The sequence below is a fragment of the Dipodomys merriami genome, unplaced genomic scaffold (genome assembly GCF_024711535.1).
Source record: "Dipodomys merriami isolate MVZ:Mamm:240054 unplaced genomic scaffold, mDipMer1.0.p SCAF_41, whole genome shotgun sequence".
Taxonomy (NCBI): domain Eukaryota; kingdom Metazoa; phylum Chordata; class Mammalia; order Rodentia; family Heteromyidae; genus Dipodomys; species Dipodomys merriami.
In genome coordinates, this window is record NW_027205715.1 from 490,071 (window position 1) to 506,867 (window position 16,797).

The 16,797-nt window shown below is 36.5% G+C and overlaps 1 protein-coding gene across 3 annotated transcripts in view; it reads right to left on the reverse strand.

Annotated features, from left to right (window-relative positions):
• Rpgrip1l (RPGRIP1 like) overlaps positions 1 to 16,797 on the reverse strand; it is a 95,997-nt gene that overhangs the window by 49,110 nt on the left and 30,090 nt on the right. For all 3 annotated transcript variants that reach the window (XM_069992307.1, XM_069992305.1, XM_069992306.1), the window contains exons 10-15: positions 15,812 to 15,951; positions 10,382 to 10,488; positions 10,119 to 10,169; positions 9,219 to 9,398; positions 8,587 to 8,704; positions 2,371 to 2,823 (exon numbers count right to left, since the gene is read on the reverse strand). In XM_069992307.1, the coding sequence (XP_069848408.1) occupies positions 2,371 to 2,823; positions 8,587 to 8,704; positions 9,219 to 9,398; positions 10,119 to 10,169; positions 10,382 to 10,488; positions 15,812 to 15,951 (1,049 nt within the window). The remainder of the gene's footprint in view (positions 1 to 2,370; positions 2,824 to 8,586; positions 8,705 to 9,218; positions 9,399 to 10,118; positions 10,170 to 10,381; positions 10,489 to 15,811; positions 15,952 to 16,797) is intronic.

Here is a 16,797-nt window from a genome sequence, read left to right on the forward strand (position 1 = left end):
GCTAAAAGTAATAGAATGGAAGAAAGACAGCCTCTTCAGTAAATGGTGCTGGCAAAATTGGTTAACAACTTGTAGAAAACTAAAGCTAGATCCTTATATATCACCCTGCACCAGAATCAACTCCAAATGGATCAAGGACCTCGGAGTCAAAGCAGACACTCTGAAAACATTACAGGATGGAATAGGAGAAACCCTAGGTCTCCTTGGCGCAGGCCGAAATTTTCTTAATAGAGACCCAGAAACACAACAAATCAAAGAAAGGTTGGACAAATGGGATTGCATGAAGTTGCAGAGCTTCTGTATGGCAAAGGACATAGCTAGAAAGATCAATAGAAAGCCCACAGATTGGGAGAAGATCTTCACTAGCCATACAACGGACAAGGGTCTCATATCTAAAATATACTTGGAACTCAAAAAATTAAATCCCCCAACAACAAATCCTCAAAGAAACAACTGCCCAATAAATAAGTGGGCTAATGACTTAAAGAGAAACTTCTCTGAAGAAGAAAGAAGGATGGCCAATAGACACATGAAGAAATGCTCAACCTCCCTAGCCATAAAAGAAATGCAAATCAAAACAACATTGAGATACCACCTCACCCCAGTTAGAATGGCTATAATCAAGAACTCTAATAGCAACAGATGCTGGAGGGGATGTGGACAGAAGGGAACCTTACTTCATTGTTGGTGGGAGTGTAAACTTGTTCAACCACTTTGGAAAGGAGTATGGAGGTTCCTCAAAAGACTCCACATAGAGCTCCCCTATGACCCAGCGGTCCCACTTTTGGGCATTTACTCAAATGTTTACAAACAAGACCACACTAAAGCTACCAGCACAACTATGTTTATTGCAGCATTATTTACCATAGCTAAGATCTGGAACCAACCCAGATGCCCCTCAGTAGATGAATGGATCAAGAAAATGTGGTATATATACACAATGGAATTCTATGCCTCCATCAGAAAGAATGACATTGCCCCATTTGTTAGGAAATGGAAAGACTTGGAAAAAAATTATATTAAGTGAAGTAAGTCAAGCCCAAAGAAACATAGGTCCCATGATTTCCCTTATTTGCAATATCTAGTATATGTATGAGTCAAGCAGAAAAGGTCAGATAAGGTGATGTTAGGAAAATGAACCCTAAGATACGTATTTTAAATGTTTTTTTTCTTTCATGCATTTGTTTCTAATGCAATTATAAGATTATTTCTTTGTTGCTTTGTATGTCCCTCCCCCACAGTATAACCCTGCTTTCACTGTATTTGATGTCGGTATAATTTGTGGAGGGGAAGGGGAAAAACAAGTCATTTAAATAAGGATATAGGTGGACCTGTTGCAACAATGAAGTACAAGTTGTCATGTCGAAAACGAACTTTACAACTTGGAGGGGGGGAGGATTGGGTGGGGGGGAGGGAGGATAGGAAGAGATGGGAAGGGTAAACAAAGGAGGAGGCTACAATGCTTGATAAGAAATGTACTCACTATCTTGCCCATGTAATTGTAACCCCTCTGTACAGTATTTTCACAATAAAAAAAAAAAATGGTCTGGTTCCTTTCTATTGGTTTCTTTGCTCCAGGTACTTGCCTTGTTTGTCCTACAATAAGGTATGTTTCTCCCTAAGATCTTTGTTTTTGGTATTTACCCTGCCTTAAACCTTCCTTTTTGCCATGGATCATCATTCAGATTTTAGAAATGTCACTTTGTCATAATGTTTAGCTCTTAACTGAACTAGCAACCTTCCAGCTCTCTTTAGCTTTGTGCTCTAACTTTTCTTCATACTCAACTACACATACGTACATAAATACAACACATATACACACATACTCAGGCCCCAACGTGAAGCCCCATAACCAACAACAAAAAAAATGATGAATACACTACAAATAATGTTTTTTCAAACAAGGATAACAATAGGATAAACAAATATGTTTTTTTTTTTTGGGTGGGGGTTTAGTTGTGGGGCCTGAACTCTGGGCCTGGGCGCTGTCCCTCAGCACTTCAGCTCAAGGCTAGTGCTCTACCACTTGAGCCACAGCGCCACTTCTGGCTTTTTTCTTTTTGCTTATGTGGTGCTAAGGAATAGAACCCAGGGCCTCATGCATGCAAGGCAAGTGCTCTACCACTGAGCCACCTTCCCAGCCCCCAAAATATGTTTAAACACTATTTTTACTGACATTATCAATGACAGTAAAGATAATTCATTTGTGGGCAGGAACATTGTACCTAGGCACCTTTAGTATAAAAAAAGAATATAAGTAGAACAGCAATTAATGTATTAGTTAATATTAACAAGGCTAATATTAACATTAACAATTAATATAACAAATCATTGATTCAAACATCAAAACCTTACACAAACTGTACTTACCAACCAAAGTTGCTGTGCAAAATATCCTACCGCTTTTTTCTAAAATATCATGGAATCTCAATTGACATGCTGCGATTGTTTCATAATCTGTGCTGTAAGCTTGGTGAACTTCAAGAGTGATGGTATTTTTCTGAATATATTGCAAAAATAAGTCGTTAACATGAACAAGATACTGAGAAGTGAAGTTATATTCTGGGTGAAGGCCTCTTACGACAGGGGTTGCCTGTAGTTCAAAATCATAAAAAGCATATGTACAGAAAGTGACAGGCTCTTTATCTCCAGAGGTCTGCAAAACTTCAGGAGAAAAGGTTACTTTGTTGATATGGATTTCAAATAGATTTTCGCCCCGTTCTAGGTGAATGGCTTCATCAAATTCATCGACAGAGTCATCTTGCATGATTTCTGGTTTGAATTTGTACTGCTTGGTACCATAGGCAATATCCTTTAATTGGGCTGCAAAAGAAGACACACAGTTCAGGGATCTTCTTGTATTGATATACAAGGTGCAGATTGGTCTCAGGAGTGGCAGCAATTCCCAGTGTCTATAAGGAATAGCTTTAGTTTCAGACTCTAAGACTGTTTTTATGTAACTTCATTAGAAAGAAATTCATGACTGGTTTTGACATAACTTATGAAGCAATAAGACTATTTCAAAATTCATACCACTGTAATTTGTCAGTTTACAACCAAAACAATAACAATTAAAGATAGTACAACTTCAGTGTGACGAAGCCTAAACTCAGTAAAAGGAAAAGAAGAGCAAGCTTCTGACTGAATAGCTGGGGTCATGGATCCCACCTGTTCCTTTCTGCTCTATCCATTATCTTCTCTTAGCAGTTTCTCTTTCCACTGACTCCCTCCCCATAGCTTAGTAAGGTTTACATGTTTCAACTTTGGTGGATGATAGATATGCTTATTATTTTGATTGTGGGGATGTTTTTATAGTTGTATATATAGGCCAAGCTCACCAAACCTGTACTTCAAATGTGCAGCTTAAAGTACATTAATTACATTTTTTTTTTTTTGTTGGTTGTGGGGCTTGAACTCTGAGCCTGGGTGCTTTCCCTGCACTCTTCAGCTCAAGGTGAGCACTCTACCGCTTGAGCCACAGCACCTCTTCCGGTTTTCTAGTGGTTTATTGGAGAGTCTCACGTCCCTCCCCCATGGTATAACCCGTTTTCACTGTATTTGATGTTGGTATAATTTGGGGAGTGGACGGGAAAAAACAAATTGTTTAAATAGGGATACAGGTTGACCCATTGCAACAATGAGATGTACAAGATGCTATGTCTAAAAACAAACTTCACAATTTAGGCAGGGGCGGGGAGGGGGAAATGGGGAGGGAATGTAGTTGTGGAGATGAAAGGGAAGGGATGGTAGGGGAAAAACAAAGGAGGAGGCAACAATGCTTGATAAGAAATGTACTCATTACCTTGCTCATGTGATTGTAACCCCTCTGCGCAGTATTTTCACAATAAAAAACTTATTAAAAAATCTCATGGACTTTCCTGCCTGGGCTGGCTTTGAACTGTAATCCTCAGATCTCAGCCTCCCGAGTAGCTAGAATTACAGGCGTGAGCCACTGGCGCCTGGCTAATTATATTTCTATAAAGTAGTTTTTAAAAAGATTTATTTCTTTCAAACCAAGTGCCAGTGGCCTATTCCTGTAATCATAGCTACTTGAGAGGTCAAGAATAGGAAGGATAGCCAGGTGCCAGCAGTTCACATTTGTAATTCTAGCTACTCGGGAGGCTGAAATCTCTGGATTGTAGTTTGAAGTAGGCCTTGGCAAGAAAGTCTGTGAGACTCTAATCTCCCATTAACTACTGGAAAAATGGAAGTGGTGTTGTGGCTCAAAGTGGTAGAATGCTAGCTTCGAACAAAAAAGCTCAGGGACATTGCCAAAGCCCTAAGTTCAAGCCCCAGGACACACACACACATACACACACACACACACACACACACACGCACGCACACACATGCACACGCACACACACGCACGCACGCACATGCACACACACGCATGCGCGCGCACACGTGTGTGCAGGAAGACTGCTTAGAGGCCAGCCCAAGAAAAGTTCAAGAGAACTCTTTTCAACCTATAGCTGGGTATAGTGATATGCACCTGTCATCCTAAGCTAAATGGAAGGAGCAATGTGGTGCCAGGCCAGCCCAGGCAGAGAAATGTATGAGATCTCCACCTAAATGGAGGGAAGCTAGATATGATGGTGTGCACCTGTAATCCCAGTAATAACAGGAAGCTTAAAATAACTAGACTATGTCCATATGGGCACATAATAGCAAGATGCTATCTTAGAACTAACCAGCTGGAGGTGTGGCTCAGCAGTAGAGTGCCTGCCCAGAAAGCTCAAGGCCTTTAATTTAAACCTCAGAATTATGAAGTAAAAATACATCTCTTTCTATGTACATTTTTAATCCTTGAAAATTAAATTTTTAGAAAAAATATTTTCAAAAGTGTTTCTAATCATGTAAGAGACATATTGCATTTTCCATGAACCTACTCCAGGAAAGGACATCAATAACCAATTAACAACTAGAACCATCAACCCTGAGGCATTGTATTGTGTGATTCCTACATTTGAGGCTGATTCTCATCCTGCCATGGCTTCCATGGCACTTCCATGTTCATGTTCCTCTCATTTTTATAGGGTTTTCTTTTTCTGTTAGCTTGCTTGGAGGGGGGGGGGTTCCATTTTTAACTCCTCTTCTTAGTCCAAAGATATGCTAGAGTGATCTCATCGACTTTTATGATCTTTGTTACTATTAATATGACCAAAAAACACCCTTCTTCTTTTGGTGGTTCTAGGGTTTGAGCTCAAGGCTCCATGTGCTCTACTATTTCAGCTATATGGGGGGGTCTGATTGTCCTAGATTGCTATCCTTTTACCTATGCCTCCTGTGTAGCAGGGACTACAGGTGTACCACTACAGTCAGCTTATTTGTTGGGATGAGAATCTTGCTAACTTTTTATCTAGGCTGGTCTCAAACTGTAATCCTTCCAGTATGTACTCCTTAAGTAGCTGGGATTAAAGCTGTGAGTCACCATTTCTATTTTTAATACAGATTTCATTCCTAAATTCCAGACTCACATGTCTAATATTTTGTTTTTATTAGATATCAAAGGCACATGCAACTCAACATACCAAAACTAGAAAGTATCATATTGTCTTCTAGTTGTTTCTGCATTTTAAACCTGAGGTGATGGTGTTCACATTCACCCAGTTGTCCAAGCTAGAAAGCAGAGCCTAGATTCCATTTCCTTACTTCCTCATGTCTATAAGATTACTACTATTCCACACTATTTCCTAAAGCTTTTTCAGATTTATCCTTGTCTGTCTCGATACATCTTTTTCATACATTCGGACAATTACCTAGACTATCTCGGAACTCAAACCACTTCTCCAAAACGTAATACTGAGTGGATCACTCCCACATTAAAAATCAAATTCCTCAGTAATTCTCCAGGTTAACAAGCTTCAAACTTATGAAGGTACTGAACAAAGGCTTTATGACTTTTCTTTCCAGTCGTATTTCCAGGTTCTTTTTCCTTTACTAATTCTCAGTTCAAGTAAGTTAGATCTACAGTATAGTTTCTCAAATGTATGAGACTGTTTTGTTTTGTGTTATTTTGATTTGAGACAGAATCTCACTATACATCCCAGGCTGGCCTCAAATTCACAATCCTTGGGCCTCCATTTCCTAATATTGAGATTACAGGTATGAGCCAACATGCCCAGAAGCTTAGGACATTTTCACCTACTTCACTTAACTGTCTAGATCCTACTCATTACTTTTAGTGGATATTCTGTCTTTTATTTCTACTGTGTTTAGTTTTCTTTCCAACCCTGAGGTAGAAATAAGCATTGAGTTATCAATGTTAGAATGTGTCCCTCAAATTTCATGTGCTGGAAACTAAATCCTAAATTTAACAGTGTTCAGACCTGAGATTTTAAGAAGGTATTAGGCCATGGAAGCTCTGTCCTCATGAATGTCCTTATCATAACAGCAGGTTTATTATAAAAGTGAGTTTTTTCCCTGTGTATGCTCTTTCACCCTTCCGTTTTTGCCATGGGTGACACAGCACAAAGGCACTTGCTAGATACAGGCCACTTAACTTTGACTTCACAACCTTCTGAACTGTAAGAGAAAAATTTTGGGGGCTAGGGGTACAGCTCTGTGATACAGTCTATGTTTAGCAATCATAGCATGCATTAAACTTTAGGTTTAATCTCTAGCACCCAAAACAAAACAATCAGTTATTTATAAATTACAAGTCTCTGATATTTTATTACAGCAGCACAAATGAATGAAGATAATACCTTTGGCTTTTCTTAGCTTTACATTCTTTGTAGTAAAGTACAGCCATCTGTTGACTTGTCCACATCTTACTAGTTCATTGAGGGTGGTGCCTATTTTTTTTAATTTTTTTCCTGTTTTCTTACTGGCTAGCACTCTGCTTAGGATGTATTAGGAATGTGATCATGTTTATGGAATGAACCAATCAAATTCGGGGACAGAAAAATCATGCTGGTAAAGACTTGCTAAGACTTGAAAGAAATGAGAATTTTTCATGTTATGACCTTCCTTTTAACCAAGAAAATCCCATTAGGCAAATTTTTATTGAATATTACTTAGAATAAAAGGTACACACTGCTCTTTGGCCTCTGGAAATGCCTGTTCAGTCAGATAAAGATATTTATTTAGTATTCCTTCATAGAGCAGAGATTCTCAAAGTGTGGCCTGGAAACTTCTAAAGTTTTCTAAAATGGTTTTATGGATCTAACTACCTTAATGATACTAGGTTATTTGCCTTTTTCATCTTTATTAGTTTATAAGTGTATAAAGTAGTTTCTTAGAGGCTCAGTGTGAGATCACAACAGATTAAACACTGAAGCACATGTATGTAATAATCTAGCTGTTTTCTATTAGCTCAGACCCTAAAACAATTTGTAACAATGTTACAAACTTAAAATGTTAAAAAAATGAAAAATGTCATTGTTCTCATATGTGTATATATGTATTTACAAATTGACACTTTTTAAAAATAACATAATTTGTGTTAACATGTGACAGGTTTATTTAAACATAGAAGTAGTTTAAAAAGTTTCTAATTCAATTTGCAGTATGGTAAGTATCAGTAAATCAGTAAATCATGAGCATTAGGCCTTTGGGATCCTCAATCATTTTTGAGGGTAAAGTTACTGCTGGCACAGATAACTGAAGTATTGTAGGGCAGTGGACATGAAAGTATCTAGTATTTATTAGCAGAGAACTTACACTGTGTTTTCTGTGAAGGCAAAAACCTAGCAGCTGAGGAACATTTATTTGCATCCTCTGCAAACATACAATTCTGAGTACACAACAGGAAACTACAGGAGAGTTCTAGGTTATTGCTTTTCTAGGTACAGTTGCTCATCTGCATCGCAGAAGCTTCCTGTAAACTCTAAATAAACAAAATCATGGGCTCCAGAATTTCTAGGCTGAGGCCCTGGGAAGTTGTATTTTAAACTAGTTCTTCAGATGATTTTCTTATGTTGTCTTTCCTTTTCAGATAGGGTTATGTTATGTAAGGTGGCCTCAAACTCATTATGTAGAGCCAAGCTGGCTTAGAACTTGTGATCATCTTGCCTCAGTCTCCTGAGTACTGAAATTTTACAGGCATAGTCACTACACTCAGCTCCCTCAGATGACTGGCAAGAGTATTTCAGGTAGGAGGATGGTAGTTACAAGTAATGAGAGCCAGCCTCCTGACATGGAAGAGCACTTAGGTACATTCTGAAGCAGGGAAGGGTCAAGGTAGAAAGGAGGTTCAGGGAGAACAAACAGCAGGAAAAGAACAGTTGGCAAATTGAGCAAAAGATTCTAATGAAGAGCAAGCTGACCTATTGGCTGAAGTGTATAATTTGCTTACAGAAGTTACAGAAGTAAATTTGAGTCTGCAGTACTTTATGAGGTACTTTGAAATCTTGCCCACAACAATGATTTCAAAAAAGCAGTAAATCTAAAAAAGTCTATGTAAAATTCTTGAGCAGAAAAGAATCAGATAAAACAGTCTTTCCAGTGATTTAGTGTTATAGTTATAGTTATAAATAGGGAAAGATAAAGCAAAGAGAGATTGTGAGTGAAGATTAGGATAACATTTTCAACTTTTATAAAATCTTTAGTTACTATGATCCAAAATGGTGTACATGGTACCTTCTAATTTCTGGATACGTGCAGTTCTGATATCAAGAAGATGAACATACTGCTCCATTTTCAGTTCATAATCTTGCTGCAAGTTTTCCATCTTTAGGGTTACTGCCTCAACTTCCATCTAAAAACATCAGAGACAATCAGTTTCAATATTTAGTGTTAGTCTCATTTTCATTTTTCAGAGCTCCTATTTTTTTATGTGGAATGCCAGGAGTTGTATACAATGGTTTCCTGACCTCAAATAGTTTATGGCTCTGAAAACTATGTTTGGCAATGTTCACAAATCATAAGTGAAATAAACAAAACTGGATTTCTTTTTATGGAGATGAATTTCTGGTTTGTTAAATGCTAATGTGAGGTGGTTCTTGCACGACCTCAGGATAACGAATTCATCTAACCTTGTTACTGCTCATTCCCCCAAATAGTTGTAAACTATTTTAATTTCTCTTAAGATACTTATAAGCTAATTATTCCAACTACCTAGTTAAAGCCTAAATTCCAGGAACACAGAAATAAATAATAGTTGACAACTTTTAATAAGATTATCATAGGTAGTAAAATTCATAGTACTTCCTAGAAAAGTAATCAGCAGAACATCAGAAAACCTTTCCTCCCAATTTAGTGTATTCTATTACCTGATAATCTTTATTAATTTTGTGCTGCATAATTAGCATATTTCTTGTCTTTTCAAGTTCTTGAACTGTTTCTGCATGAGTTGCCTGTAGCTCTCTCATGGAGCGTTCTAGATCTTTATTTATTTTGCCATCTACTTTCTCTAGAAAGGAAAGGTCTCCATTGTTTTGTTCCTTCTGAGCCTAAAACAAAAAACATGTTTTATTACTAAAATGAGAAATTCTAAAATGTGATCCTTTGAATTAAAATACATATAGCAGGAAACTAATTAATTCAAAATATATACTCTGTTTTTCTGTAAGGAATAATGTAGTGCTAATATACATATTTGGATAGAAATCTGGAACAATTACAGAGATATTAAAAAAAGTTTATTGCTTCATGATACCAAAAAGAAATCACAGACATTTGTATTTCCTCATTTGAATAAAATGTACAAAGGGATTTGAAAAGGAAGTAAGTATGTTTTCTTGTGCTGTAGATAACAGAATATCCCAGAGCTAGAAAAAGTCTTCTGGTTGTATTTATAATTCCATGTTTTACTTAAGATAACAGGGTTCAAACCAAGGTCTCTTAGGGAAGAAAAGTATAAAACTAAAAGCTTAGTTTTATACTGGGCCAGGTAAAAGTAAAATAATTGTTACAGCCAAAGTGCTTTAAGTAACAAGTTTTTGAGGTTTAAATGTAATTTTGATGTCATAATGAAATATGCATATGTTGTAGTGAAATGTCACCTGAACACTGCCTTAGGTCCTAGGAGAGGTGATATATGTAAAACATGTACTAAGTTTCAGAAGACTCACAAATAATTCAACCTCTAAATATAAAGGTTACAGATAAAAGTCATTATTATATTCAAATATATGTAGACATGTGATTCCTGGTCAAGTTCAAAAAACTACCTTTATAAGCAGGAGAGCTTCACTCAGTTCATCAGCATTAATATCACTTTCCTAAAACAGATTAAATAAAAGATCCTAATGAGATATTTATGAAAGTACAGGAGGCTTTGCAGCTAATCAGAACATGCACAGAGAACAAAAGCTGCTTAATAGTTAATAAGTAATATGTTTGAATTGTCTTGTTTTGCAAATACTTTTGCTTAGAAGTATTTTCTCTATGCATAAAATATTGGGTATAATTTTGAAAAAGGAAAATAGTTCACCTGGTTAAAAAACTTCATGCGGTTTTTAAGTTCATCAAGTTGTTGCTTTTGTTCCAGATACCGTAACTGTAGGTCTCTATTCTCCTGAATGAGTTTCTCGTTTTGGTCTTAAAAATACAGTCAGTACAATTAGAAAGACAAGTGAGAATTAGTTCTAAGAGCAGATTATAGGTGAATTTAATTCCTGTTATAAATCAAGCTTAATCTAGTAATGTTCAGGTCACAAAGAAGCTGAGCTAGTACCTCAACAAAGGCAGCAGGGGAGTGGAGAGCAAATGAACACTGTCATGTGTCTACCATATGATTCACTTGCTTATCGAAAACTTAAGACTTAAATTCATAGCATTAATATAAGGAAATTGTGGTCTCTGAGACTTCAAAGGACCATTTTGTTTAAAATGCTCAAGAATATGTTTCTAAATCTATGCTTTTCACTTAGTTATTAATGATCCTGAAAGGCATGCAAAAATATTTCTGTCTTTTAGTTTTATGATTGACTTCTTTGTATTTTCTTTTCCTAACTTAGCATAAAGCATAAAACAAGACAATAAATGATAAATTCAGAGCCCACAATTTAATCAGCAGTACTTTTAACAAATCTGTTCCAATAGGAGAAACAGATTCTCAACAAGGGCAAGGTAATATCAATAATTCATGTGTGTTCCTTATTCACTGAGTTCATGTTATTCATTAGCAGAATATGAGCTCAGAGCTATCTTTACAGAATGGATATGGTTACTTGTGTCTGGTCACTTATTCACCGTGGCCTCCAAGCACAAGTGTTAAGCAGAGCTACAGGAGATGGCAAATTTACTCTATGCATTAAACATGTTTGACTTTTTTTTTTTTTAAAACATAAGTACTGGCTAACAAAACCATGCAACTGAAAATTGCAATTTAAGTATACTTTTCCCAAGTGTCCACTGTGGTGGTCAGTTATCACTCTTGGTTGACTAACTTTAAACCATGTCAGAGTCTTCACTCCTTTCTTTATATTCGCAAACAATTGTGTTCATTGCAGGGTCTCAATTTAAGTTTTTTAAGAAAAGGAAACAAAATGCACAAAAGTCAATACATTTGCCAAGAATTCTTTCCATGAATGCATTTGCATTCTGACTGCATTTTATACAAAAATGTGTTTCTGACTTTTGTAAAGCTTTATGTTCCCAAGCTATAAATACAACATATAAGTAATAATGTTAAACCATACAGTTAAGAAGAAACAAACTAAATTTGGACGTCTTTAATGTCACATATTTCCTAGCAATCTTAAAAGTAACAAATTACAACTCTAAAGTAAACAAAAATAGAGACATTTTATATAAAAAACGAAATTCCTATCCCCCCCCCTTTTTTTTTTTAAACTGGACACCCTTGAACAAGCTAGTTAGGCAAGTGTTCTACCACTTGAGCTATACTCTCACACCTTGTATTTTTCTTTTTTGGGGGAGGGGACAAATTCTTCTACTGCAGCCCAGGCTGCCTTCAAACTTGTCAATTCTCCTGCTTCTGTTTCTCCTGGGTGCCTGAGATGACAATTGTGGACCACCATGTACAGCTTAAATATGAAAACAAGTTTGTCGTAATGATAGAAGATTCAAAGGCTATCCTATGGCATAATAACATATCTAGTGAAGTAAAGAATTTCCAGCAGGACTCTGGCAGTTCATGTTGATGATCCTAGGAGGCTGAGAGCAGGAGGACTGTAGTTAGTTAGGGCACAAAATCTTGCTAAACTCCATTTCCAAAATAACCAGCAAAGGAGGAGGCCTGGAGGCAAGGCTCATATGGTAAAGGGTCAGCTATTAAGTGTAAAGCCCTGAGTACAAACTGTAGTTCTGACCCAAACCAAAACAAACCCAAATGTGAAAAATACCTGGAAATTTTGATGGTAAATGTCAAAACTTATCTTAAAAATTAGCATTAAAACAAATGTAAATTCCTATGAAGAAAAACATTTTAATCAATGAGAATAAGACATGGAATTATTTATGTTGATTAAGTTAAAATAACTAGATAGAAGATTAGGCAGTAACAAAAAAAAATTAGACACCAGAAGCATGTAAAAGTAACTACTGAGGACGACAGAGTTTTTTTCTATTTCTAACACTTTTCAGGGCTCCAGAAGAGGGCTAAAGCAAGAGGTCAGTCTGTTCCATCTTCGTGCAGGCACAGAATGTACTCTGATTTCTTCCATGCTCCAGTTTTCCTATACTTTCAGTTTTTCAGAGCATTTCCTAAGAATGATATGCTAAGAAAACAGGAATAGAGTTACTAAAATGTTTCCATCTTCTGCCCATTTTTGTTTCAACAACTATGTCCTTCTTTGTGCATTTTTAAAAATACAGGACCTGATTAGTGGGAGAGTATGTTAGTAGAAGACATCAGTATCACAGAACAGCAGTGAACTCTCTACTGAATTATGTATAGTTACACATTCTACTTTTCCTTTCTCAAACTGTTCATTGAAGATATATAACTCTTGGGTTTTAAAAAAGAGGAAATAGACTTGCTGAATTATAATATGAAAAATCAAAGCATTCTGTACTAGATGAAAAATACCCTCCTTACCTATGATTTGACAAAAAGCAGGTTAAGCTAAACAGCATTTTATTAAAATGAGATAACATTTTGCTCTTTCAAACTTCTGTTCTTCCAGCACACCATTAATAAGCAGAGTGCAGCGAACAATTCTACTAAACAATTTTCAGAGCCCTTTTGTGCTAATATCTTCAGCTGTGATCAATATAACCATGTGCATTATGCTGAATTATGCATTTCAGCTAAAGATAGAATAGGACTTTCAAAAGCAAGCCCTTAAACACATGCAGTTAATTTAAGCATTAACCAAATGTGGACTGCATTTACATATTCTCCCCAACATATTCACACAATCTGAAACTAATTTGTACCTTGAATAAAGAGGTGAGTATTCTCTAAAAATAATTTGCCAGTTAGATGAATGACTACAAAAAGCTAGGGAAACATCTCTGGGCAAAGAACACTTGACACATGAAAAGAGAAAAGTGTGAGAAGACTTCAAAGTAGAATTAAACAACTGAAAACTGTAAAAGGGAACTTAATCAATATTGAAAGATTTCTCTAAATAGAGAACTTCAATATTTAATTTATTGTTTCCTGGAAAAATGGCTAAGTGCTGTGTTATTTTTTAATGACTTATTGTAATGTCTTTGCAAAGAAATAAAAACTAAATCCTTAGACTGTAAATTTGACTATTCAAAGATAAATAACTGGAAAGTAACTGTTCTAGTTGTTCTTTTGAAAAGAATTGGATAATATAAAGATTTGTACAGAAAGATGCTGCTTATGACATTTAAACAATGAAGTTACTTACATATTCACCAATGGAAGATTGTTAAATCATCTATGAGACATAGATGATTTACTTTTACAATTCCAGCTACATTGGAGGTATAGATGATTATGGTTGGAGGTCAGTCCTGAGCAAAAATGTAAGACCCTATTTGAAAAATAACTAATGCAAAAAAAGGGGGGGGGGGAGAGTGGGGACTGGATGTGTGTGAATCAAGTGGTAAAATTCTGCCTAATAAATGCAAGGCCTTGAGTTTAAACTTCATAATCCCCCCCCCAAAAAAAACCTAATGAAATGATTTTACAACATAGTAAGTAAAATATTAGCAGAGATTATCTTGAGGCTTGTGAGATTAAGTGACTTTTAAAAGAAATTTTTGTTAGATTTCCCTCCTACCCTGCAGTGTACATGAACCATTTCATCATTTAGAAACACTTCTAAAAGATGAGCCTAGACTAGATTAAAAAAAAATGAGGATGGACTAGGCAAATTTAAATAGCTTAGCAATTATAAGAAGTCATAGAATTTAATGAAAACAACAGATTGGAGAAAACACTTAAGAATTTCTTTCCACTGGGCGCTGGTGGCACGTGCCTGTAATCCTAGCTACTCAGGAGGCTTGAGATCTGAGGATAGCAGTTCAAAGCTAGCCTGGACAGAAAAGTCCCCATGAGACTGTTAACTCCAATTAACCAACAGAAGACCAGAAGTGGCGCTGTGGCTCAAGTGGTAGAGCACTCACCTTGAGCTGAAGAGCTCAGGGACAGTGTAATCAACAAAAAACAAAACAATTTCTTTCCACAGACCAATCAGATGTGTAGGAATCAATAGCTTTGGAATTCTTGCTGGGAAAATACAGAAAGAGTAGAGGTAACGAGGTTTACTTCATTTCCTTCTAAGGATGAACAATCTATTTGTTTTTGGAAATAAGAGAGGGAATGCAGAATACTATTCAGCAACTAAGAATTTACTGAGCAACTACAGAGACAAAGTACTCTGCTAGGTATGCAATATTCCACATTCAAATCAGGAATATCAAAAGTTTTAAATATCATTCAGTGAGAAACCATCACCATTTAGTTCACTTACTATCCTCTAGAAAAAAATATTCAGTCATCAAATTTAATCACTTGGTGAATACATATTGACTACTGTATTTTATTACAGTAAAGGAATCTGACCACAATTTTATGGATTTGTTGATTGTATTTTTGAGGTAGGGCCTTTCTATATTGCCCAGGCTGGCCTTGAATTTATGATTTTACTAACTCAGCCTCCAAAAGTGCTGGGATTACAGGCCTCTCAAGTGTTTGAATAACAGTTTGATTGTATGAAACCTTTGGACAGTCTCATGCAACTCAATTGCAAATACTCAAAAGAAGCAATGTTATTGTTATATTACTTGGTTTAAAACTAGCTGATGGGAAAACTGAAACAACTCTTGAATGAAAACGTATTTTCTCCCTCTGTGCATTGTTTGAAGTGTACATGTATGTGTTATAATACTCTGGCTTGATGATTATTTTAGAAGGGACATGTATGCAAAGCTACCTGATACTTACATTGTCACAAAACAGAATTAGATGATTTTACTATTGGAGATCTTTTCTCCTCACCTATGAGAAACAACAAGCAACTACTTTGGCCACTTTGTCATCCGACACTGCCACTCTGTTATCTGTTACTGCTTTGCTTTATCCCTCACTGTGTTGCCACCACCTGACATATTACATCCTTACTTAATTATTGTCAGTTTTTCCTTATTTGTTTCAGTCACTTCTGTGTCTCCAGTATTTAGAATAGTGCCCAGCACATACTGGTGCTCAATAAATATTTGTTGACTGCTGAAAAAAAAAAGGCTCAGAATGGAGCAAAATTAAATTCAACAATATGAATAAAAGTAACTTGGAGAATAAGTGATTCATTTGGGAAAGATGCTACTCTGAGAACAGGAAATTTTGAGCTACCAAGAAACTCATGCAAGCAGACAGCACAGACAGCTGGGAATACAGGCTGTGTCTCAGGATTCGGAAAGGCAGCAAGCAAACAGTAGGCAGCACAAGTACTGATTGACTCAACAAGCCTGAAATGAGTACCTCTTTCAGTCTTTAATCTGTCAAGGACTTCGGTTTTGTCGGTTAAGTCAGATTTTAGGGCAGTCTCAAGCTGAGCAATCTGTACTTTCAGCTGCTGTTCCTTTAACTTCCATTGCTCTTCCTGGGCAGCACTGAAGGCACTGAAAAAACACACGTGACAAGCAAGGAAAGCCTGGAAATCAGCTTCGACCGAGAATAATAATGAGCAAAGCTTTTAGTGGCACAGAGACCACTGTCATCATGTCTTAGGAATTAAGTAAACATATGCTGGTGTGCTGCTGTTGAAACCAAGGCGCCTTTCTCAGGCTGCGGTTAGGGAACATGAAAGAGTCTGAGGGATGAGCAAAGGAACTGGCCTTAATTTAGAACTCTACAGTCAGAAAACTTGGCAGCCTGCAGCTTTTGTGGGACTAGTAAAGGAATTCAGATACTGTACATACTCCAGAGGAATCCACAATTCAAAACCTCAGCAACTAACACCGGGTAGAACCATTCTCTCCCATTTACAAGCCCTCTTACTCCTGAGAAAATGGCCTTTCCTTTCTTCCTGATCTTGAATTTGGTGAAATTTTTAGTTTGTGCTAACTTATTCACAAAAATACTGGCTACGAAATGAAAGCATAGTGAACCATATGGCAGTAATTCTGATATGAATTAAATAATGATAACGTGGCTCTATCTGGAAAAAAAACAACCAAAAGCAATAGGCAAAGAACAATTTTACTTTAAACAAACACATGACTGGCATGAAACTGGTGCCCTATGTTTGATAAATAGTATGAAGGCTGAATTACTAATTCTCAATAAAAGTATAGCAGTTTTAATTATGATTAAAATATCAGAAGGAAGAAAGAGATTAAAAAAAATAACTGAACGTTAGGCAGAAGGTATAAAATACCCATTCATTTACTCAACAGTTCCTAGGTGCTGATCTACATAACGGTGCTACCCCAGGTAGCAGCATTGCCACTCAGGGAGACTTAGAA